The sequence below is a fragment of the Drosophila guanche genome, unplaced genomic scaffold, assembly GCF_900245975.1.
Source record: "Drosophila guanche unplaced genomic scaffold, DGUA_6, whole genome shotgun sequence".
In the NCBI taxonomy this organism is placed as follows: Eukaryota; Metazoa; Arthropoda; class Insecta; order Diptera; family Drosophilidae; genus Drosophila; species Drosophila guanche.
In genome coordinates, this window is record NW_022995754.1 from 571300 (window position 1) to 597922 (window position 26623).

General features: G+C 49.0%; 8 protein-coding genes, 1 long non-coding RNA gene, 2 other non-coding genes and 1 pseudogene across 13 annotated transcripts; 7 read left to right on the top strand and 5 right to left on the bottom strand.

Moving 5' to 3' along the window:
- Positions 1-9998: 9998 nt before the first annotated feature.
- LOC117588925 (U3 small nucleolar RNA-associated protein 4 homolog) lies at positions 9999-12439 on the bottom strand. Its single transcript, XM_034280501.1, has 3 exons — positions 12182-12439; positions 10262-12119; positions 9999-10194 (listed from the first exon to the last, which is right to left on the bottom strand). The coding sequence occupies exons 1-3, from the start codon at positions 12316-12318 to the stop codon at positions 10075-10077; spliced, it is 2115 nt and encodes a 704-aa protein (XP_034136392.1). The 5' UTR covers positions 12319-12439; the 3' UTR covers positions 9999-10074.
- Positions 12440-13099: 660 nt separating this feature from the next.
- LOC117588928 (protein disulfide-isomerase TMX3) lies at positions 13100-14887 on the top strand. The gene is made up of 3 exons (XM_034280503.1): positions 13100-13310; positions 13384-14258; positions 14322-14887. Exons 1-3 carry the CDS (start codon positions 13259-13261, stop codon positions 14709-14711), a joined length of 1317 nt encoding a protein of 438 aa, XP_034136394.1. The 5' UTR covers positions 13100-13258; the 3' UTR covers positions 14712-14887.
- LOC117588947 (programmed cell death protein 5) lies at positions 14834-15778 on the bottom strand. 2 transcript variants are annotated; one of them, XM_034280527.1, is made up of 3 exons: positions 15623-15778; positions 15234-15354; positions 14834-15167 (listed from the first exon to the last, which is right to left on the bottom strand). In XM_034280527.1, the coding sequence occupies exons 1-3, from the start codon at positions 15683-15685 to the stop codon at positions 14944-14946; spliced, it is 408 nt and encodes a 135-aa protein (XP_034136418.1). In that variant the 5' UTR covers positions 15686-15778; the 3' UTR covers positions 14834-14943. The 2 variants fall into 2 exon arrangements, with proteins under 2 accessions (XP_034136418.1, XP_034136417.1); XM_034280526.1 differs by having other exon boundaries at positions 15617-15777.
- Positions 15779-15839: 61 nt separating this feature from the next.
- On the top strand, positions 15840-16477 carry LOC117588949 (mediator of RNA polymerase II transcription subunit 10). The gene is made up of 2 exons (XM_034280531.1): positions 15840-16056; positions 16124-16477. The coding sequence occupies exons 1-2, from the start codon at positions 15935-15937 to the stop codon at positions 16401-16403; spliced, it is 402 nt and encodes a 133-aa protein (XP_034136422.1). The 5' UTR covers positions 15840-15934; the 3' UTR covers positions 16404-16477.
- Positions 16478-16660: 183 nt separating this feature from the next.
- Positions 16661-16758, top strand: Trnai-uau. The gene is made up of 2 exons: positions 16661-16698; positions 16723-16758. It is a non-coding gene; the product is annotated as a tRNA-Ile (tRNA).
- Positions 16759-17478: 720 nt separating this feature from the next.
- On the bottom strand, positions 17479-17576 carry Trnai-uau. The gene is made up of 2 exons: positions 17539-17576; positions 17479-17514 (listed from the first exon to the last, which is right to left on the bottom strand). It is a non-coding gene; the product is annotated as a tRNA-Ile (tRNA).
- Positions 17577-17779: 203 nt separating this feature from the next.
- LOC117589278 lies at positions 17780-18031 on the bottom strand (annotated as a pseudogene).
- A 125-nt stretch (positions 18032-18156) lies between these two features.
- LOC117588937 (iron-sulfur cluster co-chaperone protein HscB) lies at positions 18157-19286 on the top strand. The gene is made up of 3 exons (XM_034280515.1): positions 18157-18446; positions 18508-18620; positions 18679-19286. Exons 1-3 carry the CDS (start codon positions 18231-18233, stop codon positions 19064-19066), a joined length of 717 nt encoding a protein of 238 aa, XP_034136406.1. The 5' UTR covers positions 18157-18230; the 3' UTR covers positions 19067-19286.
- A 349-nt stretch (positions 19287-19635) lies between these two features.
- LOC117588929 (gamma-glutamyl hydrolase) lies at positions 19636-21394 on the top strand. The gene is made up of 4 exons (XM_034280504.1): positions 19636-19890; positions 20040-20090; positions 20154-20383; positions 20443-21394. The coding sequence occupies exons 1-4, from the start codon at positions 19679-19681 to the stop codon at positions 21078-21080; spliced, it is 1131 nt and encodes a 376-aa protein (XP_034136395.1). The 5' UTR covers positions 19636-19678; the 3' UTR covers positions 21081-21394.
- Positions 21395-21472: 78 nt separating this feature from the next.
- LOC117588933 (gamma-glutamyl hydrolase) lies at positions 21473-23071 on the top strand. 2 transcript variants are annotated; one of them, XM_034280509.1, is made up of 2 exons: positions 21473-21722; positions 21902-23071. In XM_034280509.1, exons 1-2 carry the CDS (start codon positions 21562-21564, stop codon positions 22704-22706), a joined length of 966 nt encoding a protein of 321 aa, XP_034136400.1. In that variant the 5' UTR covers positions 21473-21561; the 3' UTR covers positions 22707-23071. The 2 variants fall into 2 exon arrangements, with proteins under 2 accessions (XP_034136400.1, XP_034136401.1); XM_034280510.1 differs by having other exon boundaries at positions 21711-21731.
- On the bottom strand, positions 22831-24582 carry LOC117588974. The gene is made up of 3 exons (XR_004574182.1): positions 24529-24582; positions 23115-23276; positions 22831-23034 (listed from the first exon to the last, which is right to left on the bottom strand). It is a non-coding gene; the product is annotated as an uncharacterized LOC117588974 (long non-coding RNA).
- A 54-nt stretch (positions 24583-24636) lies between these two features.
- On the top strand, positions 24637-26161 carry LOC117588930 (gamma-glutamyl hydrolase B-like). Its single transcript, XM_034280506.1, has 2 exons — positions 24637-24914; positions 25251-26161. The coding sequence occupies exons 1-2, from the start codon at positions 24754-24756 to the stop codon at positions 26098-26100; spliced, it is 1011 nt and encodes a 336-aa protein (XP_034136397.1). The 5' UTR covers positions 24637-24753; the 3' UTR covers positions 26101-26161.
- The last annotated feature ends 462 nt before the right edge of the window (positions 26162-26623 follow it).

The window sequence follows — 26623 nt, forward strand, 5'->3', positions numbered from 1 at the left end:
AGCTGCTGCTTCTGCTGTTGGCTGGAGAAGCGTTAGTGTGGAGAGCAGGCAAACCACAGTGCACCACCGCACCACCGATGTGCACCACAATGTGCAGCGGGCCCCCGCGGCGCCACTGGCTGCATGCGTGGGGGCCACAGCGTCGTCCGGCGGTTGCGATCGGATTGTTTACGCCCCCACCGTATCCTTTGCCGCAATCCTCTCGCCGATTACCATTTTGTCATCGATAACACACAGCACACACAGGCACACAGAGGAGCTTCCAAGCGATTAATCGGCGGCTGATTTATGGCTGCAAGAAGAAGGGAGAAAACTGGATGACAATCAATGAATTCCAGATTGAATTTAATAAGGAAATTCTCCAAAAAATATCAAGAATTTTGATACCCATTTGCCAATGTTTTGTTGGCAATGTTTTTCGTGGTAATTTCTCTCAGTGTTTTTATGCTGTGTGGTCGCCCACTTTTGGTTGCTGTTGTTTGTGTTTCTTGCTTTGTTTTCGTCGTCTGTCCTTGTTACAAAGAATCTTCCGTCCTTAGCCTCCCTTTCCCCTACACCACTCCACTCTAGACGAAAATATATCCACCTCGTGAGTGCGTGAGTGAGTGAGTCATGAACGATAGAGGGAGAGAGCGAGGAAGAGGTGCGTGTGTGTCGCCGCGCGGGGCATAAATAACCCCAAAGAGAAGAAGACACAACAATGGCTGTGTGTGTGTTGCATGCTGCATGCTGCATGCTGCATGTCGCGTATGCGTAATATTTTGCACAAATTTATGTTGCACTTCTTTTCGACTTCATTTTTATTATCATATGAGTGGTGGCATGGTGGCAGGGGCAGCATCTAATTTTAAAGCAGATACAATAAAGGGAGCTGCATGGGAGATGGACTGTACTTGGGGGCATGCCCTGCCATGCTCTCTGCTACAGCGGCCTCTCTACACGCCCCTCATTTTAGGAGATGGAAATAGAGACAGGTAAAAGGTAATCGGTGGAGTCACCCTCCCCGCTCCAGCCTCTTACGCTCTCTAAACTTTATTTCCGTGGATGGGGAGTGCGGAGTCCCACGTCCCTGCCCTGCGTCCCTCTCTGTCTGGTTCATTTAATATGCGGCATTCTGCTGATGATGAGGAGATCGCTTCACAGTCTGCTGTGGTGTCTGCTGTTCTGCGTTGTGTTGTGTTGTCTTGTGTTGTGCTGTGCCTCTGATAAAACTGCCACACAATGTTGCACCCCAATGTGTCAGAGACAGATTGATGCCACAGACAACAACAAGATGGATCCCTGTTAATGCATTCACCCAAAGGGTTGGGGGGAAGACGCAATGGGGCATGTGGAATGGGTAGGATGCATCATCCTCAATCCCATCCTCATCATCGTTGTCTGATGATTCTGTTGTTGTTTTCCATGCCACTCTTCCATGTCTCTCTCTCTCTCTCTCTCTCTCTTGCTCTTTATTGAAATTCCTTTCAAGTGTCTGATGATCATCATCATCTGCTGCTCCTGCTTCTCCTTCTGCATGATGATCTCCCTCCAGCACACGATCATAATCATTAACGGCCTTTGCTTGTGTGTCTCTTCCCCCTTCCAGACGGAGACAGACGGCAGACTGCAGGGTACGTCACATGCAAGGTACAGCAGAGAGAGGGAGGGAGCTAACTACCGTACGCCGATGCTTAAGTTTGCCCTACCTTTCGTGGCTTTTTTGCACGTTCCTTGGACAGACAAAAACACTTCACGCTCCACTCCGTCGGCTACTGTTTCCCCTCTCTTTCACTCACTCTCTCTTTGTTTCTTTTGTTGCTCTTTGGCAATTTATTTGATTGCCTCTTCATTTCAACTCTTCGTTCCCTCCCCCCCCCCCCCCCACTTTAAGCCCCACCCCGAGAGACCTTAAGTCGAAATTTATGTCTGCCATAAAAACACAATCCCCGATTCTCCCAGTTATAATTAATAAAAAAAACATAAAAAATACAACGAAAAATGCAAAATAAAGCCCACAAAAAAGAGGCCCAGAAATGCGGCCATAAAGTGCTGACAAGTGCTCCCCCGTGCTCCAGGGCAGAGCAGAGAGCTCTTAAGAGATCTCAAAAGTGGAGACTCTCGTCTCGCGTGAGTCAAGATCATTTTCAAAGACGACAGACAGAGTTTGTTTATGTTTTTATGCCTATTTTTGTGGCCAAAGTTTATGGTGGAGCATGAAATGATTGGCAGAGTGGAGAAGTCCCATCGTATACATTTTTATGGAAAGAAATTGCAAAACGAAACATAAGTTAGATGCAATTTTCAACATTGGATTCTGCATTTTTAATTATTTTATTACATGTTTTGCGCTCTAAGCCCTTTCGGGCTGGCTGTTCCATGCAATTTTCAAACCAAAACATACAAAATTTTAATGCAAAATAACAAACAAGAGAAGAGAGAGAGAGAGAGAGAGGCCCAAGAAGATGCGAATTTCTCATCTAATTCAAACACATTCCAGTTTATTTTTAAACAAAACGCTAAATTCCTTCATTTATTTTGGTTTTGGCAAAAAATAGTAAAAGACCGCCACCGAGTGGGTTAAGGGGGGATGGGATTTAGAGATGGGATGGGCGGTGCGTAAGCTCAGGAATTCCGATCGGACCGGACCCGGACCCCAACCCCGGACCGGCTGTTATCGATGAAAGCGAACATTGGCATTTGGCAGATAAGAGAGGAAGGAGCATGTAGATCGGATTGGAGTATCCGCTATCCGCTCTACATCGGATCGGCGGTAGTCGGCAGTGTCTCTGTGGTCTGTTCGAGGAGGATACATACCAGAAAACGCTCGAACGCCGCTCGGTTTGACATTGAGAAAACGCAAATTGTAGGAATTTCGGTCCCGTCCGTTCGATCGATCGTTGGAGAAGCTTCTAAATACTCCGTTGCACTCTCGCACTCGCACTCTCTCTCTTTTGCTCTTACTTGCTAACACTCACTCACGCACGACTATCGATTAATCAGGAATCGGAATTTCACACATGACACGCAAGTATTTGCACTCTCTCCTTCTCTCCCTCTCTCTCTCTCTTTTTTCTCGCTCGCTCTCAGTAGTACCGTTACTGGTCAGGGTAGCGCCCTCTGGCGTCTGTTTGGCTACACTACGCACTCACTGCACGCACTCCACTCCCACACTGTCGGAATTTGCGGATAAAAAGAGAAGGAAAAAAAAACGTATCCACTGTCGGGAGAGAGCGGCAGCAGGTCGCGCTGCCTGCTGTTTACCGTTAGCTTAGTACTCTCTCTGAGTAGTGAGAATTCCTAGATATTCCCGTTACCGTTACCCGTTCGGTTACCGTTCTCCGATCTAGCCGCAGACCTGCGCTGAACTGAACTAAATGGCGTTTTTTTTCGCATCGTCTGCCTAACATAAAAACTGCCATCCCATGCCATCCCCATGCCCGTTTGTCTCCAATATTTCACACATTTTCCCGCACACACTCAGGCGATACTCAGACTCGGGCGTCTACTATATAGACGGATATATAGAGATCCCTATTCTAGCCCCCTTCCCATGGGAGAGAGAGGAAAAGTCTGGCAAGGCAAGGCAAGGCAAGGCATGGCATGGGAGGGGCTTGCAGAGGGACGGGACGGGGACTCCGACGCGGCGACAGGCGTGTGTCGCGCCACGCCGTGCCTTTTATTTTTACCGCCCATTTTGTTGTTGTTCCCAAGATTTTTGCAAGCAACAAAAAAAAACCGAAAAATTATTTTTGTACTTAAAAATAAATTGAAAAGCATTTTCTTCATATGTTTTCGGGATGCCCTTTTGTGCGGGGAGGGTATTATGATTGGGACGAGGAGTTCGTCATCTGTAGACTCCTCATCCAAATTGCACAATTACATATATCAGATATGCCAGTACATAATAGGAATCATCCCATCCGCAAGGGTATCAAATGCTTCGGGAGAGGGCAGGAGTTGCGTGGCAGCCACATTGTGGCACAGCGAAAACAACAACGGCCGCATGAAAATCAAGCGTGAAGCGTGAAGCGCGCTGCTCTCCCTCGGATCCCCCTACGGAGTGTCTTCCCAAAGCGCAGCCAAGTCTCCACGGAGAGTGTAGAGTCTACACTCTCCGCCAAAGGGCCGGCCGCAAGAGGATCTACGGGGTATCTCTCTGTCTCTGCGTCTCGACATCTCTCCGTCCGACTATGCTCATTATTTCGCTATCAGTGAGAGACAGAAAGAGGCAAAGAGGGAAATAGCAACAACAGCAACAACATTTAGTCCAAAAATATCCCCAATAGAGGGAACAACAACAGCAGCAGTGGCAGTGGCAGCAGCATAATTTGTATTCAAAAAGAGAATAAGAATGTTGCAGAGTTGTTGCAGAAACAACAAACAGAAAGAACACAAGGAAAAACGCGGCGGGAGCGAGATGGAGGGTAAGAAAAGAAAGAGACGCAAAGAAATATGAATATACTTGAAGTGCAGTAAAAGTCGAATGGGAAATGCTCTTTCTTCTCCGTTTGAGATTTAGGTGAAAACGGAACAGGAGCAACAGAAAATTGTCTGTTCATTGATGGTTTTTTAATTGAAATGGAAATTGAATTGTAAATGGAAATGGAAATGGAAATGGAGGAAATATCTGTAATAATTTATGGTATCCGTTTCAGATTCTCTCGATGGAACTCGCAGCTACAACTGAGGGTAAGTGTCCTCCATTCATTGTGTAGATCTTTTGATTTGTATTTTGTATAATTTTTATTACATACGAATGAAGATAAGCTTCTTCTGTGTGAAAATTATCCTCAGCTCAGGGGACATTCTTCCCATACTTATGTAGAGCATAAAAAGAGTACCAGTCGGCGGGTGTGATAAGCGTTAAGCGGTAAGCGGTCCGCAATGGGAATGGGAAGATCTTCTCTGTGGTCGCCTCTGGGGTGGAGGGAATGTCTTGGGGTCTATTTTGGGACCCCCGACTGGCGACTGACTCACCCTCAGCCGATCCTCTGGCCCACGAATCTCAGAAAACAATGAGCCAGTGGCAAAGGGGCGGGCAGAGCAATATTGCCACACAAAAGTAACGCCTGCCACAAAATAGAAACAGAAAAACACACAAAATTTTGCAATGTGAAAATTGCATGAATTAGGAAACCAAAAAGGGGAGAGTGGAGTGGAGAGGGGAAGCGGAAGCAGGCGGAACTGGGAACTGTGTGCTGGGAGCTTCCAGGCTGGCAGAAAAATCCACTCAGACGAAAGTCCTTAGACTTTGCATTTCGGCAAGTATAATGCCACATGGAAGCGGAGGAGTGTGGCAGATGTGGCAGTGGGAAAATCAGGAAGTTGCCACTACAAGACGTAGCCAGAGGCAGTGGCAGGAAGCAGGCAGACGACGACGACGACGACGACGTTGGATGGCTAAGAACAATGAAGGGACACAAAAAAAAAAGCAAACACCAGCGGAGAAAACTAAGCAAGAGTTGATGGAGATGGAAATGGAGATGGAAATGGTGAAGGAAGTACAATAATACATAATTACAATAAAGAACTGCACTTTAGGCAACAGCAGCAGCAGCAGCAGCAGCAGCCACCGGTGGCAGGGGCAGCAACACTCTCCTGCGGTGTGCAATCAGCGCAACAGAAACTAAAGGAGCAGAAACGGGCGAAGAAAGGATCCCTGGATCGGATCAGTGCACATTGCCAGTAATTTGTTGCTGCCTCCATTGTTGCAGGAATGTGTGTGGCATGTGGCATGTGCCTGGCAGTTCTGGCAATTAAAACTCCGTTCCTAACCAATTTCTCAAGACTCTCGCTGCGTATACGTAACGTAAAATTATGCTCCAATTGGTGCAAGAAATGAATTTTCCACAAAAAGCAACCCAAGAACTCTGCGGGAAATATCTCTCTTCAGTGCCCGATAAGCTGGAACATCCTTAAAGGTTTTTTGCATGCCCAAGAACTGACCCTGACTCTGGCTGGTTTTCCCCACAATCTCCACTGAATGGCTCAACCGCCAAAATCAAAATCAAAATCAAAATCAAAACATTGCCACAGACGACGGCTGCCACCACAGAGCGGAGGAGGAGCAGCAGCAGCAGCAGCGGCCGTTGATGGTTGTGCATCATTAGAGCGCTGCCTGGCGCCAGACAGAGACTTCCTCTGGTGGTCCTTCCCTCAACTGTCCTCTGGCTGCCTCTTGCTGTTGGCAGTTGCATCCGTTGGATGGATGGCTGGTTGCATGCAGCAGCCGCTGCGGCACGTCACGTCATATTGATTGAAATTTAAAATGCAAATCACTTAAAGCGTTCAATTTAATCAAATTATTACAACAACAGCAGCAGCAGCACGGGGGGGGGGCCACAACAAGTGGGCAAGCAGGACCACAAAAGAAAACAACAACGAACAGAGGCAGCTGCAGGGGGAGGACACAGACACAAGTCATTTTCCACATTTTCTGTTTGCGGTCAGTCGACGAGAATGAGGCGCCGCCTCCTTCTTGGATGGGCAGGAAATTGTGGCAGCCACATGAGAACGTGTCTATTAAAGCGATGGCCAGCTCTCGAGAGCTCTACAGAGAGAGAGAGTAAACACATTGCCACATGACATGAGCAACAATGTTGCCAATGCTAATGTCGTCCATGCCCCACCTCTCTCTCTCTCTGCTCTGCTGTGTTGTGCCTCTTCCTGTGGTACGGTTTCTGTTGCTGCTTAATTAAATTGTGGTTGCAACTTGCGAAGCGAAGCGCGTACACAACACCAACTAAGCTAACTAAACTAAACTAAAAGAGAGGAAACATTTCCATGCATAAAATATTCATTTGGGATCTATTTCACTTCAAGTTCAGGCAGCTTTAGGCTGCTTCTTCGCTCTAAGCGGGAGTATCTGCGCCTTCCAGTTGTATTCCTTTCACAGAGCATTCCCCAGTCGACTCTCTGCCACATTCTGTGCCTCGTTTAGCGCTCATTAAGTTCTGCAAACCACAGCAGCAGCAGCAGCAGCAAAAACTGAACTAACATCATCATCAGCCATGAGCATTATGATGATGGTCGCATTATGCATAAATCAAGGCAGCAGCAGCAGGAAGAGGGAGAACAAAAGGACAGGCAGCAGACCAACCAACAGCCAATTAACATATAACGACAGGGAATCACAGGGAACCATCACAGAGGGAAGAACACGGATAAATGTGACGAGTTAACGGAGGAGTGGATCACTGAATGATCCATTCAAGTGTCTTTCAATAACTGAGAACTATCTTTCCCCTAGAACTGCATTTCTCTCCCTTAAAACTGTGACTTTCCCATCGACTAGATGGGAGCAATTCTCCATCTCCATTGTGGCGCCCCAAAAAGTATGCAGCACGAATCGAAGTGCGGAACAGCAGCAAGAAGAGCGAGGAAGGAGTCAAGCCAGCAAAGTGAAATGCTCGTAAATTCTGTAGTTGGCTGACAAGTTGACTCCTCCTTCAGGACAGCGGGCTGAATGGAGGGGGTTGGCGGGGTTGTGTCTGTGTGTGGGAGGAGTCAATGAAACTGCAAAAGTTCCCAAGAGAAGAGAAGGAGAGACGGAGCCAGGAAGAGCGTCAAGCATATCAAATTGGAGACACTACCCTTTGCCTCTGCCCCCTGCTTGTCTCATCTTCTCCCTGTGAATCCCTATTTATGGCGCATTTGTCCTCCGCGAAGGACACACAGCGAACGCTTCTGCCGTTCATGGGTGTCGATGAGGCAACGGGGAAGTGCGGATAAACTGTTTTTTAGTGGCTGAATCCTTAAGCCTTGCAGGCACTTTCAAGTGGTCATCCCCTGGGGTCTGCCCCCCTCTCTGCTTCGCCCTCGCTTATCCTTTGACCTTTCTGCAGGAGTCATTACCTGCAGAGCACAGCAGCAGCTGCACTTTCCTTCGATATGGCTGCACAGAGTTTTTCCTTGAGACCAATTAAGTGCCTGGATTTTCCTTTTGCTCCATTCTATTTGTTGTTGCAGCTGTTGTTGGGGGGCATTAGATTCAATCAAGTTTCGAGTTGGGCCAACTGTTGGAGGGAGGACAAGGGCAGGCACCCTGTTGCCAGACAGACAGACAGGACACACGTTTGTCCTTACATTGTCCTCTGGACTCTGTGGCTGTTGCATCCGTCTAGACATTGAGTTGGTTGTACTCTCATGCCCCATGCCCCATGCCACATGCCCCAGGCCCCAAGCCCTCCCACGATGCACTGCCATGACAACCGCATGCGATTTATGCTGATGCCAGCTCCTCCCTCACTCTCTCTCCCTCTCTGTGTGTGTCCTGGGGTGGTGGGCTGGCAGGATGTGGCGTTAATTTTATTAAATGCAAATTAAGCTTTACGCAACCCCCCCCCAGCCCCCCCAACCGGTTTCATTCAGTTTTCCATTCATTAACGACCGCAATCCAGCACCTAGGGACCTCCGCCTCCCCGGAGGCGTTTCATCGGTTGATGTTGCCGCTTTATTAGCACCTCCGACATGGTGGGGCATCCTCCCTGGCTGCCTTAGTCGCGTTTCCGCATTCTTGCAGACATTTTCTTGGCTAATTTGCAAGCCAATTAAATGTCAATTCCGAGGCATTGTTCCCTTTTATCCCAAGGACTGGTCCCAGAACTGCCAAAGCCATCCCTTCCGGGGGCAGGGGGTGGTGCAACGTTGTTTTTTTTTGTTCGCTTGCCGCCGCCAAAGTTTTCGCCCATTGCCTGCCGCCTGTCTAGACTTCTTGCGGAGTTGCCACCGCCTCTGGACGCCAACTTGTTCCTCCTCCTCCTTCGAGGAAGGACACGGGAGGCTGTTGGACTGACTTTTCCTGTAGTTTCCGTTGCGTAGTTTGCATAACTTTTCGCCTTTCAGCGGCTAAGTGAGTTTTAATGCCAGCAAAGGCAAAGGATGCGACGGCAGCACCCTCAGGGGCTTCAGTTTTGAGCAAATTGGCATACGCTGCGTATGCGTTATTGCATTCCTTGAATGTTTCAAACCGATTCCCACTCATTATTCATGTCTGTTCCCAGCTCCTCCCCCACTGCTGCAGCAACCGCAGTCATACCCGTCACTCGGTTACGCTCGAGGTGGGTTAATGGCGATGTTGTGGGATGCAGAGGCAGGGGCAGGGGCAGGGACGGGGGCACTTCATCCTGCCACAAAAACAAAAAAATTGTTATGCAAAATAGAGAGAAAACCCAAAAAAGAGAAGAGTGCACATTGCAATGCATAAAACAAGCAAGAAAATGTTGGAAAACCCTCAGCCAAAAGTCGATGCGGGAATGCTCTTGCGGAAAAGGAAAATCAATTGAAATAATCACCAAATAAAGGCTCATTTTATGCGGCATATTCGTAATTCTCTAGGCATTCCCACCAGAGACCTATTTTCATTCTTTATTGCATCCATCCGTCCACCCATCTATCATATATCAGGATCCCCGCTCATAGAAAGAGCTGTTAGATGGATGGCTACGATCGCATGATGGTTGTCATGGCCTAAAAGCCAAACAATCTCGAATGTGGCCTGCAGGATACTTTGCTGCCACCCACTCAGAGCCACACAGCAGCAGCAGCAGCAGCAGCAGGCGGGCGGTGGGTTCAGTCGTTCGGCCGGGCAATGAGTTTTTGAGCTAAAAGTTGGATTGTGCATCGACGTGCCCTGCCTCTCCCGTTCGGCCGTGCCGCCGTGCGCGTGTGTTTTCCGACTGTCTGTGTGTGTGTGTGTGTGTCTGTGTGGTATGCACTTGTCTAGACACTGGCTAGACAGTGTAAAACCAACCAAAAAATAACAGCAACAAGAGCAGTGGCAGTGGCAGCAGCAGCAGCAACAATTACAGTAAATGCCGGCGACACAAAACGAAACGAAACGAAACGAAACGGGAATGTTGCACAATCCCACGTAGAGAACAGAACAAAGCCTGCCCCAAAGCGAGAGGCGGGAGACAACACCTCAAAGACAGAGACAAATTTTTGGCAATACTTTTGACAAATGCTCCCAGCGTAGGGGGAGGAGGGATACGGGAGGTGGCTGCTCCTCTTTTGTGTTCGTTTTCGTGTCATTTTATTTGGTAACTAAATGGAAACTAGTGGTGGAGGCGCCTCCTCTGCCCCGCACTTCCTCTACGCGGAGCCAAACTTCTTTCGCTGGAAGGGCTGAGGGAGCGATGCCAGCAGATTGTTTGTCGTAATGCTGACATTGACGAGCTCGTCAAGACTCAGCCGAAAGACATGCACCAGGTGCTGCAACAGGAAGGAAGAAAGGAAATTGAATAAAGTGAGTCCCCTGGGGGGGAGGATCATCGCCTACCTGGCGCGGTAACTCGAGTTTGAGGCGCATTCCATTCGGATTTTCTGCGATTAGTTTGCGGCTCTCGTCGCTGTACTTCTTGGACTTTGTGTTGACGACGTAGTCCTCCGAGAAGAGGCGCTTATTGCGCTCCAGGACGTACATGAACTCCTCCGTGTGCACGAGGAAGATGTTGGGGTTCAGCGGATCGAGCGTGATGCCATTGATGCAAAAGTGCTTGGTGTCCGGGATCAGGTACTCCGCAGTCTCGCAGGTGAAGGCGCGCTTCTCCAGGTCGTACTCCACCAGGCGGCCGTCGGCGTAGGCCGCCACCAGGCGTGGCCGACCCGTGTGCATGGCCAGGGCAGTGGTGCCGGCCCGATGGCGGGGCAGGTTCAGCAGATGCTTCGCCGCGTGCCGATTGCCACTGGCCTGCAGCTGCCAGACGCCGATCAGGTTGTCGGAGGAGGCCGCCGCCAGGTAGCCGCCGCTCAGAGACTCCACCAAATGGCTGATGGTGCCCTTCAGCTGCGCGCCGAGGTCCAGGCTGGAGCGGAACTGAACTCGATCCGGCTGCAGCTCGAAGAAGTTCAAGCGATTGGTGCTGGGGTCGAGGAGCAGCAGCTGCTTGCCCTGCTCCGTGAAGAGGATGTGGCTGGCGGGGGTCAGCTCCGAGGGCAGATCCTCCTCCAGGCGCTTCACCGCCAGGGGCTCCAGCGTCAGGCGGCTGAACCGCAGCTCCGTCAGGGTGGAGTAGCAGATCCATTCGGCATCGGGGGACAAGGCCGCGGCCTGGATGAAGCTCTTCTCGCGGACTTTCAGCTGCAGGAGCTTCTGTGGTGCCTTCGCCACGACAACATCCTCCGAGTGGCCCACGGGCTGGTCCCAGCGCTCCTGCTGCTCCTCCTCGGGTCGGACCACGGCAGAGGCCAGGCGCCACAGCTGCACGCTGTGGGGATAGCGGAGCAGCAGGAGCCGCGATTCGGTGGCCATCGAGGCGACGGATCCCTTGAGGAAGGGCGCGTGCTGCGCCACGTTCCGCTCCGAGTTGCGCTCGCTCGAGCTGATGGTGAGGATGCCATCGAGGCCGCCGGAGACAATTAGGGGGCCGGCCATGGCCAGGGACTTGACGCAGTGCTTGTGGACGTCCCGCTGGATGTACTTGATCCAGCGCTCGCTCTCGGACTCCTCGCGCCTGATCTTCGTCTTGCTGTAGACGCGGATGAGGGGCGGCTCCATGCCGCTGCACACCAGTCGGTCCTCCTCCTCGTTGAGCGCCAAGGCGAAGACGTTGTTGTCGAGGACGCGCTGCCTGCCGATCTGCGTGCCATTCTCGGCATTCCACACGGTCACGAAGCCCACCGAGTCGCCCGCCACGATGGTGTTGTCTCCGAGCACCTGGAGGGACCACACGATCACATCCTTGGCGGACAGCGTCATCGTGTGCAGCGTCTGGCCCTTGAGCACGCTCCAGATGCGGACGCAGCCCTCGGAGCCGGTCACCAGACGCTTGCCCGACTTGTCGAACTTGCAGCAGAGCACGCGGCCCTTCTGCTTGTTGAAGAGGCTCTTGTAGGTGAGCTCGTTGTTCTCGATGCTCATGATGTTGATGTGCCCCTCCTCGGACCCCACCGCCAGCATTGTCTCCTGCTGGTTGATGTCGATGCACCAGAGGGCATTGCCCGTGGGCGAGTGCTCGTAGCGCTGCTTCAGCTGCTGCACGTCCCACTCGATCAGCTTGCCCGACAGATCCACCGAGAAGAGACGCTTGCTGCCAGCCCAGGCCAGGGCCTCCACGGATGCTTCGGCCTGCAGGTGGATAACCCTGTCCAAATATGGCGTGTACTCCATGTTCCACAGCTCAATGCAGCCCGACTCCCTAAGGATAAGCATGGATTAGTGTTCGTCTCTCTCTGTACATTCATGGGGGACTCTTTTTACCGGCTTACAGCGAGGCATTTGGCCAACTTGTTGTACGCGAGGCTCTCGATGGCACGCGGTTTTATCGTGTAGAAGCGGGCGTTGTGCAGCTGCTGCTTGCCACCGCCCTGGGGCGGTTCGTTTAGTATTGCAGTCATTGTTTTACACACACCAACAACTGGGCCAACAATCCAATAACTATGCAAAAATTAACTAGAATAAAAATCAACTTTTAAGAGTCGCACGTGTGTGCATGTGGCTTGCCAGATCGCTGGATGTGCGAGGTAAACAAACAGCGAGAGTGCTGCCACCCCGACGAAATATACCAGAAATACTAGAAAATAGCGCAAAAAAGTTAGCAGCATTGTTCCCCAACATTTAATACCCTCGGAGGGATGGAAATCTTCGAATTAAGGCAATTTTGGATCGGTATATGGCATATATTAAAAGGTTAAGAGCATTTCAGTCTAAGGCAAAGTCATTGCTTATATTTAAGGGCAGCAGGTAAATGGCATTTTAATAATATGTATAGCATGTAGGGTACACAAGTGCCCATACCATACTATACTATTGGGTGGCCAGAAACAAATTGTCAATTGACGTAACATTCCATTCCCAGCCACGTAACTTTTAATGCTTTTTTTTTGGTTGACCTTTTTAGTTTTAATCTTAACTAGAAAAGATTCAAACAAGAAGAAATCGTAAAAGTTGGCCAATCTTATGGAGAACTGATTGATAAATCTGATAAAATTTGAGGTTTAGCGATGAGACTCCTAACTAGCTAGTAATATCAAATAGAACATCAAATTCGAGGAATTTGATTTGAGACTGACGGTATATTTACAGTATGCTTAGAAAATAAAATGGTATATTTCGGTATATTACCGAGGGTCTGTCGGTATATATTATCGATAATTCCGCGGTCACTCTGGTGGTTGTTTTTTTTTGCTCGCAAAATAAGGATTCCGGCCGAAAAATTAACTAATTTAATTAAAAGCCCATGCACGTGCAAAGTGTTGGAGGCATGAAATAGCCAGGAACACGTCACACAAGCACCCAAACATCCAGACACCCAATTTTGAGCAAAAAAAAGGAGATATGCCGCTGCTCCGCAATGCCAACTGGAAGTGGTGGAGCCTCCTCCTCGTTGGTAAATAAATAAATAATGCACACGAAAGGCAGAATACCATAAATCCTAATTGATAATCCATATTTGTGTGAAGCTCTGGTCTTGCTGCTGGTGGGACTGAGGACTGCCGATGGCTTGTCCTCGCGCGTCCTGGAGCTGAGCGATCGCTTCATCGATGTGCGCCATGAGGGCCAGTGGCTGGTGATGTTCTATGCGCCGTGGTGCGGCTACTGCAAGAAGACGGAGCCGATCTTCGGACTGGTGGCACAGGCGCTGCACGCCACCAACGTGCGGGTGGGGAAGCTCGACTGCACCAAGTACCCTGCGTCGGCGCGGGAATTCAAGGTGCGCGGCTATCCCACGATAATGTTCATCAAGGGCAACATGGAGTTCACCTACAACGGGGACCGGAGTCGCGACGAGCTGGTGGACTATGCCCTGCGCATGTCCGGGCCGCCGGTGCAGCTGGTGACGCGCACGGAGAGCGTCGACATGCTCAAGGGGTCGCACACGATCTTCTTCATGTTCGTGGGCCAGCAGGAGGGCGTCGTCTGGGACACGTACTACGCGGCAGCGGAGGGCTACCAGGAGCACGGCTTCTTCTATGCCACCAGCGAGGACATTGCCGCGCAGCACTTTGACTTCGAGAAGCTGCCGGCGGTGATCGTCTACAAGGAGGAGCAGCACCACTTCTACCCCCACGGCCATGTGGCCCACGAGATGGACCCCAACGAGGTGAACGAGACCATCTTCCAGTGGGTGAACGTGGAGCGTTTCACGCTCTTCCCCAAGGTCACGCGCTTCAACATCCACCAGCTGCTGAAGACCCAGAAGTACCTGGTCCTGGCCGTTGTCCAGGAGGACAAGCTCAGCCAGATAGCCACCCACGAGCTGGAGTTCCGCGACATGGTCGAGGGTGTCATCCGGAAGCATCGGCCGCGCTATCACAATAAATTTCAATTTGGATGGGTGAGTCTCCCCTTCGGAAGGGTGCTGTAAGCAGATCCTCTCTAGCATTCGCTCCCTTTGTAGATTGGGGAACCCTCCATTGCGCATTCCATCATCCTGGATCAGCTGCCCACGCCGCATCTGATAGCCATCAACTCGAGCACCCAGCACCACTTCATACCCGACGATGATCCCATGCAGATGACGCCCCAGGCCCTGCACCTCTTCCTGGAGTCCATCAGCAATGAGAGCGCCGTCGCGTATGGCGGCGACACCTACTTTGTGCGCTGCAATCGGGCAATCTTCGAGCTGAAGCGTTCCCTCAAGGACATGTGGAAGGGGAATCCCGTGCTGACGACCGTCATCTTTGGCCTCCCGCTGGGCTTCCTGCTGCTCATCATGTACTCGATATTCTGCGGCGATTGCCTCGTCACCGAGGAGGAGCAGGACGAGGATCACGAGAAGAAGGAGTAGTCTCTCGATCCTGCATTCCGCATAGAGCAATTTTTCTACTCCTTTCGTTGTAAGCCAAATCTAGTCCTATGTTTAGAGAACTCCATTCATCCCATCCCCCATCCGCTTCAGAGATGTTTGCATTTGCAGTTTTCGTTTTAAGTTATTAAGAAATAAAAGTATTTAGCAAAAGAGAACTTAGGCCTACGAGGCTACCCCTGAGGAGGATTAGCAGCAGGAGCAGCATCTGCAATCAGCAGCCGTAATCCTCATCGTCGTCGCTGTCTATGGCCGCGCGGCGGCGGTCGTACTTCACCGTAGACTTGCTCTGCGGCATCTGGGCGTTGACGCTCTCGAGGATGCTCACGAACTGAGCGTCGTCCAGCTTGCCGCGCACCTGCCCCATCTGGGCCATGCGGATGACCATGTTCTCGAACATTTGTGCCTTCTCCGGCTTGCTCACTTTCAGTGTGTTGACTGCAATGCAAATGTGCTTGTCAGACTGCTGCTGGTGGGTCTCCCAATGTCACATTTTGTACTTACGGCGGGCACGTGCCTGCTGGTCAAGCACCTGAGAGAGGATCGAGTGCTTCATCTCCTCCTGGGCGCGCATCTGCTCCTGCTGGGCCTGCTGCTTTTCGGCATCGTTGCCACCACCGCCGCCCTAAAAGAGTCAAAGTGGAAGGGTCACTGCAGGACAAGCTCCTCAAGGAACAGCTGCGTGTGCGCAGCCTCTACCATGATGACTCATGACGGGCAGTGGGATATGTATGCAAATCATTGAATGGTTTGCCCGCAACCCCACTGGCGGGCACTCTTGCTTTTAGATTGTTTAATAATTTTGCGAGACTTTTTTTTGGCTATTTATGGTATTATTTGTTCAATAATTCGTTGCCGGTTGGGCTGCAGGCGGCTTCAGGGGCTACACTTACGAATTGCGACTGCATCTGGGACATGCGCTGGGCGCGAAGGGCATCTAAATCGCCATCAGACATTGTAGAATATGCTTAAATATTTATTTTTGTTAGATTTAAGCAATTTGGTCGGTAATACAAAAATTAAAACACGCAAAAGTGTGACAACGGGCAGTATCGATAACAGTGCACTGCCTACTCGATAGCTCAATCATCGACTCATATTCGCGTTGCTCTGTGGAGTGCAGCAAGAAGAAGCATAACAGAGGAAGAAAACACAGAAAATAAAGTCATACAAATAAAAATACAGAGAATTCTCTGCCAACAAATATGTCTGCACCGCTGGAGAACCTGGAGACGCAGCTGGAGATGTTCATCGAGAATGTGCGTCAGATTCGCATAATCGTCAGCGACTTCCAGCCGCAGGGCCAGAACGTTCTCAACCAGAAAATGTAAGAACTTTCAATAGAAACCCAAATAAACACAGAATAAACGATACCTTGTCGCGAATGTCTGCAGCAACAGCCTGGTCACCGGCCTGCAGGAGATCGACAAGCTGCGCAACCAGGTGCAGGATGTGTACGTGCCCTTCGAGGTGTTCTTCGACTACATCGACCAGGACAAGAATCCCCAGCTCTACACGAAGGACTGCGTGGAGAAGGCCCTGGCCAAGAACGAGGAGGTCAAGGGCAAGATCGAGAGCCTCAAGAAGTTCAAGTCGAATCTGCTGCTGGAGCTGTACAAGACGTTTCCCAACGAAATGAACAGCTATCGTGCCTACAGAAAGGACTCCATGTGACTCCACCTCCCCCACCCCTCAAAAACTGTGTAGTGTTGTAAGCCCATAATTTATACAATAAATTTTATATATGATATGTATATATGTTTATGTATATGCATGTGTGTTTGGAAATGTTCTCCATTTCCATAGAATGTTCTTTAAGCCTCTCTTTGGGTCGTGCCATGCATCGCCAGTCGCCTTGTTCTTGGTGTTACAGGAGAATCCGGGCGTCGGGGCCGATTTCAAGAACCCCATTTGGCAAAAAAATTCTGAAGGCTCCTGTGGCGCAATTGGTTAGCGCACGGTACTTATAATCAGTATTCAGTGTCTATGAGCAATGCCGGGGTTGTGAGTTCGAGCCTCACCTGGAGCAAGTTGTATGTGTCGCTGTGTGGCACTATTTTTGCATCTTTTTTTCTTGTATTAATTTTTATATTCTTATTTTTTAAGCATTTCTGCACCCTCAGTTTCTGATTTGAGTAATTATAAGTCTAAAATTGAATTAAATACGATATGTTGACAACAGCGCAAAGAATTCAGTATATTCAGTATTCAGTATATACATATGTATGTATACCTTTGTACTTATGTACATATATATAGAACGGAGATGTATCAGTTCGCCATAAGACGTCGCATTGATTCATTGATCCATGCAGCTCGTATAACTCACAAAAATATGCATTGTATAGTATTGGTTTCATCAATGATTCGTCTCCTGACAGAGAGCTTGTTCAATGATTTCAGAACATCGACAGTCGTCTCATCCCTGTCACACAATGGGCCATTGCAGCTTGCAAAATCGTATTTATTTAATTCAGCAAATAAACAAGGGAATGAGATTTCAATAAAGAGAATTGAAACTCTGTCAAACTGTGTCTGTGAAACTCTGGGGGCGTAACGATAGCCCCCCATTTAACGTTTTTTTAGTATTGTACGGTCTTGTTTCAAAAATTGTAAATAATTTATTTTGCGATTTATAATTACTCAAATAGGAAACTGTAAATGCAACAGTGCTTAAAAAATAAGAATATAAAAAGTAAAACAAGAAAAAAAGATGCAAAAATAGTGCCACACAGCGACACATACAACTTGCTCCAGGTGAGGCTCGAACTCACAACCCCGGCATTGCTCATAGACACTGAATACTGATTATAAGTACCGTGCGCTAACCAATTGCGCCACAGGAGCCTTCGGAAAATTTTTGCCAAATGGTGTTCTTCAAATCGGGGCCGACGCCCGGAATCTCCTGGTACAACAACAAAAGGGCGACGGATGCCAAAGAGACGGAGGGCCCAAAGAGAGGCTTAAAAAATAGTCAATGGAAATGAGAAAATTTGTAAAACACATTCAAAAGTATATACAATTTAATTGAAATGTATGTGCTTTTAACGTTATACGGTCCTTGGGGGGTGCCGGTGGAGTCGTCCCATGGAGTCCTTTCTGTAGGCCCGATACCTATTAATTTCGTTGGGATACGGTTTGTACTGCTCCAGCAGCAGGTTTGACTTGAACTGCTTGAGGCTCTCGACTTTGCGCTTGATCTCCTTGTTCTTGGCCAGGGCCTTCTCCACGCAGTTATTCGTATAAAGCTGGGGATCGTCCTGGTCTATGTAGTCGAAGAACACCTAGAAGGGCACTTGCATGACTTGTCGATCTCCTCCAGGCCAGTGAACAGGCTCGACACATCACCGAAAATGTATACACTGCTCTTACTGTCGAGTGCTGCCAGACCAATGGAAAATGGTTGAACGAACAGCTGATTGTTGTTTTTTTCCCACAAACTTGTGTAATTGATAAGAAAGAAGTCGGCGCTCGCGAAAACACTTTTGTTCATGGTTAAATATGCGTGCTGTGGTAGGTGTTTTTAAAAGTGCATTGAGAGCCACAAATTATGCTGCTGTTGGCAGAGTTGGAAGGCTGGCAAGACCGCCACAGCTGCGAAAATTCGGAGCTGCCGCCTCCTCGCCGGCTTGCTGGAATTGCGACAGAAAGTCGGTGCTGAAGCAGCACATGATCTGCTCGGACTGCGGACACCTGCAGGACGTGGATGCGGCCATAGTGAGTAGTTAGGATAGCCCTTCATGGATAGGCGGCCAGTAAACCCTTTGCATTGTTGCAGAACTACTTTGAGCTGCTGAACTTTCCCACAAACTTCAACCTGGAGGGGCAGCAACTGACGCAGCGTTTCCGCCAGCTGCAGACCCTGGTGCATCCGGACAAATTCAGCAACAAGTGAGTCGCAATCGTCAGTCCCAATTGGCAATTAATAGCATTGACCCCCCGCCACCAGAACCTCCCGAGAGCAAATCAATTCCGCGGACTGGAGCTCCCTGATAAACAAGGCCTACAAGACACTCGCCACGCCGATAGAGCGCGGCCAGTACCTGCTGCAGCTGGAGGGGCAGCAGATGCCGCAGGACAACAGTGCGCTCAACAAAGAGTTCCTCATGGCCATGATGGAGCGCAACGAAGAGGTGGAGGAGGCGCAGGACAGCGCTGCACTCGCGGAACTCAACTCACAGATTGTGCGGGAACTGGAGGCAATGACCAAGCAGTTGGGCAGCCAATTCGAGGCCAAGGACCTGGCCGGCGTCAAGGGCACCCTCGTGGAGATGAAGTACCTGCTGAGCATCCAGGCGAGCATCAAACAGAAGCAACAAAGCTTGCTGGGCAGCTGAAATTTCGATTGCTCGGCCAATGCAGCTATCGATACTCGATAACCACACACCTATGCCTGCCTGCCTGCCGATCAGCTGATAAGAAAAGTTGGCAAAAAAAAAAGAAGATAGAAACATAAGCAAAGGCAGAGTCAGAGTCAGAGGCAGTTAAAAAAACAAATAGCTATAAACAAAGATCGGGAATAAAATTCACCATTTAATTAGTGACAATGACTAAATAGTTTTTGTGTCTAACTGTTGCTCGTTGCTCGTGCCTGTTGCTTAGCCTGGCTTAAAGGGCGGCACAGAACTTGGGTTGTTCTTCCCCCCGGAACGACACAGACAGTGTCCGAAACGAACCCTTGCACCCACGACGACAGCGAACGGTGTTTGCCGAGTAATGTAATCAATTAATCGTGGCGCTATCTATTGGACTGAAATCACAAGCAGCGGCGGGGGAGAGGAGGGTGCACCTGCTGTCGCGTCACCGTGCCAATGTTTACCCATGAACGTGTGAGCTTGTGTATAAATTTGAATGCTCTCGCAGTGGCATGGGACAGTTCACGGTGAGCACTGGAGGCGCTCACACACGTTCTGGAATAACAAAGGAAAGGAATAGAAAAGCGCATTAAAATGCAACCACATCGTCTCTTTGGCTGTGTGCTGGTTCTGGGAAGCCTTCTGCTGGCAGCTTCGGCGGACAGTTCGCCCATCATTGGGGTGCTCACGCAGGAGGTCTTCTCGAATGGACTGATTTCGCAACATTTCGAGAACAAAACCAGCTACATAGCCGCCTCGTATGTCAAGTATCTGGAGAGTGCCGGTGCCCGGGTGGTGCCCATTTGGTAAGCAGACAGATAGATACCCCCAGAGGGAGAGAGATCTTATCGTTGTGGTGGAAATCCCAAGGCTACGATAAGATTGAGAGGACTCAACGAACGATTAGATTGCCTAAAAGTGTAATTAATAAACCATTTTCATGATATCTCCAAAGGATTGGACGCAATCGCAGCTACTACGAGGATCTCATGCACAAGATAAATGGGTGAGTGAGTAACGATGCCAGCCACGATGATCGTGCGAATTCATCACTTAAATCATTTTCTAGAGTGCTCCTGCCTGGCGGCGCAACGTGGTTCAATCAGACCAATGGCTATGCCGATGCGGGGGAACATCTCCTACAGTTGGCGTTGCAACTGAATGACAATGGCACCTTTATGCCCGTCTGGGGCACGTGTCTGGGCATGGAGCTGCTGGCCTACAAGCTGGCCAATGGCACCGATCATCGCATCAATTGCAGGGGCACAGGCATGGCCTTGCCCATGGAGCTTAAAGAAGGTACAGAGCTTAAATCCTTTGATAAACCCTTTCTCAAACCAGATCTACCTTTTCGTCAGATTACAAGCAGAGCCGCCTGTTCAATGCCAGCAACGAGGCTGTCGTTGCTTTGATGGTCAAGGAGAATGTCACCTACCACTGGCATCAGTTCTGCTACACGGAGGCGGACTTTGCCCGCAATCTGCTGAACAAGTCGTGGCGCGTGGTGTCCGTGAATAGCGACCTGGACGGCATCGAGTTCATCTCCGCCATGGAGCATACAAAGTATCCCTTCTACGGCGTCCAGTTCCATCCGGAGAAGCCGCTCTTCGAGTTCGTAAAGCCGAGCATTCCCCATTCGCCTGCGGCTGTGCTGAGTGGCCAATACTTTGCCGACTTCTTTGTGAACGAGGCCCGCAAGAGCCCCCAGAGCTTTGCCAATGCCACGGAGGAGGCGCGGGTGCTCATCTACAACTACAAGCCGGAGTATACGTCGATACTGGGCTCCACCTACGTCCAGCAATATTTGTTTACCGACAAGGAAATGCAATTGGAGGAGATTGGATTTGAAGGGGGAGACGATGGAGATGACGGGCCCAGCTACTTCCCTCCCGGCCATGTCTACGGAGATGGAAACGGCGCTGCTGCATTCCTCTCCCTCGGCACTGGGCCCCTCCTCGCCTCGCTGGCCCTCCGATTATTCTCAATTGATTTCTGATTTACTCTGGAAACAGTTGGCTACAGCTACAGCTGTGCGCATTTATCATTTTCCTATTTTCAAAGACTGTGCTCCCCTCCCTCTCTGCCACCCACTAACCCGATTATTCTCGGAACGCTTTTGCGCACTCAAAACTTGCACTTGCTTTGGTCCGCTTCAAGTGGAATTTTTACTACCAGAAAACAGATACTTTTTGCCTCGTTGAATGCATTATTTGATAACAGAACTTGATATTATTTACCATCAACTGTCATTGATATTGTCCACCTAATTGTTCGTTAGCTATACTCTATAAAATCAATTGTTTAATGGTTTATGTAACACTCGACTCGACTCAGGTTGTAAATGGGTAAACCATAAACATATTATTTGTATTTCCCCTGATTCGATCAATCTCCGAGTTCTCCCCTAGAGTTTCCAGTCATCTTCTTGCTCTTTGAAAATTCAGTTCGGATAGGAAACAAATAACACAAAAACACCAATGATAAATGCATCATTGAAGGCCACGCCTTGCATTGGGGTCATGTGCATCGACGTGTCAGTGCGGCTAGAGGCCCTCTATGGAAGGAAGTGGCGCAGCTATATGGCCGCCTCCAATGCGAAGTACTTGGAGGCCGCGGGAGCCCATGTTGTGCCCGTCTGGTGAGTGGGGTAAGGCAGGAGTACCAGCAAATGTAACTGTGAGGCGAACTGTTTCGTTTTTTGTGACTTCATGGCTCTCGTCGTTGTTTGTTATTGCTTGATTGAATGTGAATAGAACCTATGGGAACCAGGCGATATCAAATCGGTTAGATATCAACGAATACCTTCATCGATTTCAGGATTGGTCGCCAGCGCTCCTACTACGCTACGCTGATGGATCAACTCAACGGCATCCTCCTGCCCGGCGGAGCCATCTTCGTCGACGAGGCCGACGTCCAGTCGCGACCCGACCTGACAAATGAGGGTGTGCGGACCGCGGAAGTCATATACCAGCTAGCCATGGAGCGGAATAAGAAGGCGAGCGATCCCGGGGGCTATTTTCCACTGTTCGGCATCTGTCTGGGTATGCAGCTGCTCCTCATCAACGCAGCTCAGAGCACGAAGGTGCGCACCAAGTGTCAGCTAATGAAGAAGGCCCTGCCCGTGTGCCTCACTGAGGAATACCGAAAGTCGAAGCTCTTCATGGACATGCCGAATAAGTGCTACGCCTGCCATTATCACGGCTACTGCATTACCCAGGAGAGCCTGAAGGAGTTTGGCCTGGCCACCGACTGGCAGGCCCTGGCCCTGCAGAAGGACCCTGGTGGCCATGAGTTTATCAGTCTCATCGAGCACCGGCGCTTCCCCATCTTCGGCTCTCAGTTCCACCCGGAGCGGTCCGCCTTTGAGCAGCTCTACTCCCGCGAGGACACCAGCAGGGAGTCTCACTCCCGGGAGAGCATTCAGCTGGCCGAGCGTCTGTGCAGCCGCTTCGTCGACGCCTGCCGCCTCAACAGGAACCAATTCGCCAGCGCTGAAAGCAAGTCTCGCCACCTCATCTGGAACTTTCAGCCGGTTTTCAGTGGCAAGCACGAGAAATCCAACTGGCTGCAGTGCTACCTCTTCGAGAAGAATGTGGACTATCCGGAACGAGACAAAATTTAAAGTTTAAATCCAGATCCAGATTATCTAATACATCGAATCTTTTTTGCCACATCCCATTGAAACTGCTCCTCTGAGCCTTTGCTTCGTTTTACATTTTCCGCCCAATGCAAATTCCACTCTGTAATTTTCGTTTCAATTTTTGGGTCCTCTTTTGCCCCCTTTCTTAAGAATTTTCCACTGACGGAAAGCTACAAGTATTTTCTCCTTTGGCCTCTTCTGTTTTCACTCTCGCAAATGGAATAATTTTGTACATTTTTTTTATGGGTTTTCCAGTGGCATGAGACTCCATGGTGAGGTTGAACTGGTCACTTTGTATGGGAATGTGTACCTTGTGTTAATAATTAAAGAAGAAACAAACAAACAAAGCATTAATTCTCGGCATCTTTCTCGATTTTTACAAATATTTACCCGTAATATCAGCTTCTTCCTTCCTCCGTGTGCTAGTTTTATAGATCTTCATATGGAAGGGAGAAGGAGAGAAAAAAGAATGCGCGATCTCTAAGCCGCATACCCTGTAACCCCTCCAACGAACAGGTGACACAAGCAAACCATTTTGTTCTCCCCTTGCACCTTGTAATACAAGAGGGAGATAAGAAAACGCCAAAATTAGAATTTCATCATGAGCAGAGATGAGCGAGCAATTAGCAAAAGTAACTGAAGAGAGAGAGAGACAGCGAGCGAGTGGGAGAGGCAATTGGAAAGAGCAGCAGCAGAGCAGGGAATGCGCTCTCGCTTCTACCCCACTCCCACTCTCATTTTTTCAGCCAGTCCAAGCGTGCGTTCTTAGTCAGCTCCGCGTTTTTGGCAGTAATTATCCGGAAAATAGTGTAAAATCAACCGGGTAGAGTGTCGTGCAAGTGTTTAGTTATTGTATTGCAGTTTTAAAGTGTTTAAAAATTAAAAATGTGTGTTTAGAGTGTTTAAGCATCCAATGATCCAAGGCGCAGCGAGCAAGAGACAACATGGCAGATCGGCAAAGTGCGACAAAAGGTGCTTATATATTTGAAATGCATAGAAGTAATTTTTTTTATGCATAAATTATGCACAAGTCAGCGGAGCACCCAACGGCGCAATTGTACCAATACGGCGTCTGTCTCACATTTTTCAAATCGGTCACGTTATGTCTAGCAATGTGTGGGTGTGTGTTTTTGTTTGTGTGAGCAATAGCTGCTGAAGAACAGCAAAGGGAATAAGGGGGTAAAAAGGAATCAGTAAAAGCGCCAAGCGTCTGCGCACTTCATCTTTTAATGTGAGGCCATACAAATCTTTTGCTGATCTGACTCTTTCACGCTTAAAAGTGCCCGCTGTTAATTAAGTTAACGTTTGTAAAAGACTGGAAAATGTGACCCAACTCGAGCGTGAATAAAGCATATCGGAATATGCGTGGAAAAGGGTTTTGTCAGTTCATTCGGAATAGTCGCTTGGTTGCGTTTATAACAGTCCCGTTTCTTCTTCCGTCGAGAAATTAGCAAGAGTAGAAGAGAGAGAGAGAGAGTGGGAGAGGCAACTGTAAAGAGCAGCAGCCGGAGAGCATGAAATGCGCTTGCTTCTACCGCTCTCCCAATCACTTCTTTTGTCAGTGAAAATACGGAAAGTAGTGCAAAAACAAACGGTGTAAGTGTCGGGCAGGGGTGACGTGCAGTGGCCGTAAGTTGGTGTTTAAGCTTCCATTGAGCAAAGGCGGTGGCGAACAAGGGGCATAATGGCAGCATAACCAATCCTGAAATCGATTATGTGATCGATGATCCGAGTGCAATTTTTAATTTCAATTAAACAACAACAAATAAAAGCAGAATGATGAGAGATTGGATGAAATACTCACTACTCACTAACGTTGAGAAGAGAGTGTTTATGTTTTTCTGTACTCAATCTCTGTCTCTGTCTCAATATCTTCCTCTCCTTATAATGTATTCTGTAAATGGGTAAAAATTATACAATTATCGACATTTACTTATATGACGCCCACTTCCCTTAGAGTTTTCAGTCTTGTTTTTGCTCTTCAAGGAATCAGTTCGGATAGGAAACAAATAACACAAAAACATCCGAAATGAGTAGTTCATCAGTACAGACCGCACCTTGCATTGGGATCATGTGCATCGACGTGGCGGTGTGGCTGCAGGCCCAGTATGGCAAGAAGTGGCACAACTATTTGGCCGCCTCATATGTGAAGCACTTGGAGGCCGTGGGGGCCCATGTTGTGCCCGTCTGGTGAGTGGGGGAGGCAAGAGCACCAGAACATATAAACAAATTGCATAAACAAATACAAATTTTGTTGCAATTTTTTGCTTTGTGGCCATTTGGGCGAAGTGCCAAACGCTTTGTGCAACCGGCAATGAAGACCAGAGTGATGTGAGCGAACTATTTCTCTATTTAATAAATTTCAAGTCCATTTAATTTAATTTTCGCTAAAAAAATATCAAAATTTAGCCTCTGGCTCTCATCATTCTGCTTCTCTTTGTTGTTGTTTGTTTGAAATTGAAGAGAAAATCAATGGTTGTCGATACAAAATTGCACTCGGATCAACGATCACATACTCGATTTCAGGATTGGTCGCGACCGCTCCTACTACGCTACGCTGATGGATCAACTCAATGGCATCCTCCTGCCCGGCGGGGCCATCTATATCGATGAGGCCGACGTCCAGTCGCGACCCGACCTGACAAATGACTGTGTGCGGACCGCGGAGATTATCTACCAGCTAGCCATGGAGCGGAATAAGAAGGGCAGCGATCCCGAGGAATACTTTCCACTGTGGGGCACCTGTCTCGGGATGCAGCTGCTGCTCATCAACGCGGCCCAGAACAGGAAACTAAGTGCAAACCAGGTGCGCACCAAGTGTCAGCGAATGAAAAAAGCCCTGTCCGTGTGCTTCACTGAGGACTACCGCAACTCGAAGATCTTCGTGAACTTGCCAGAGGGATGCTTCGCCAGCCACCATCACGGATACTGCATCACCACGGGTAGCCTGAAGGAGTATGGCCTTGACACCGACTGGCAGGCACTGGCCCTGCAAAAGGATCCAGCTGGCTACGAGTTCATCACTTTCATCAAGCACAAGGACTTCCCCATCTTTGCATCTCAGTTCCACCTGGAGCGGTCCGCCTTTGAGCAGCTTTACTCCCGCGAGGACACCTGTAGCGAGACCCACTCCCGGGAGAGCATTCAGTTGGCCGAGCGTCTGTTCAGCCCCTTCGTCGACGCCTGCCGCATCAACAAGAACCGATTTGCCAGCGCTGCAATCAAGTCGCGTCATCTCATCTGGAATTTTCAGCCGGTGTTCTGTGGCAAGCACGAGAAATCCGACTGGCTGCAGTGCTACCTCTTTGAGAAGAATGTGGATTACCCGAAAGAAGAAAGCATTGGCGAAGTGGGTGAAGAGTTGAAAGAGAAATAATCGATGCGATAATTTTATTAAAGCTGACCAAATAATAAATTCATAGAGTGCTAAACGTTGATTTGCATTTAGTTTCCCATTTTTCGTTGACTTTGATATTGTGTATGATATTTTCAATTGCTACTCTTTCTGCTCTACGCACATCCAAGTAGCTTTTCTGTGTACTTTCCCCACATTTTCCGCCTCATGCAAATTCCACTCTTGCATTTTCCGGAAAGCTACAAGTATTTTCTCCTTTGCCTTCTTCTCTTTACACTCTCGCAAATGGAATAATTTTGTACATTTTTTTATGGGTTTTCCTGTGGCATAAGAACTGGTGACTTTCCATGGGCATACCTTATGTTTTACTCAATTATGAATCTACACATTCAATAAACTGGCTGTTTATGGTATATTAAATAACCTTTTTTTGCTATTCCCTCGTTGGGGCATGCAGTTTCCCATTTCTTTCCTTAGTTAGGGTATAAAATGCCTCCCCTTCTCCCAATTTTTGTTTACCCAAAAATTTCCCTTTTCGTGCCAA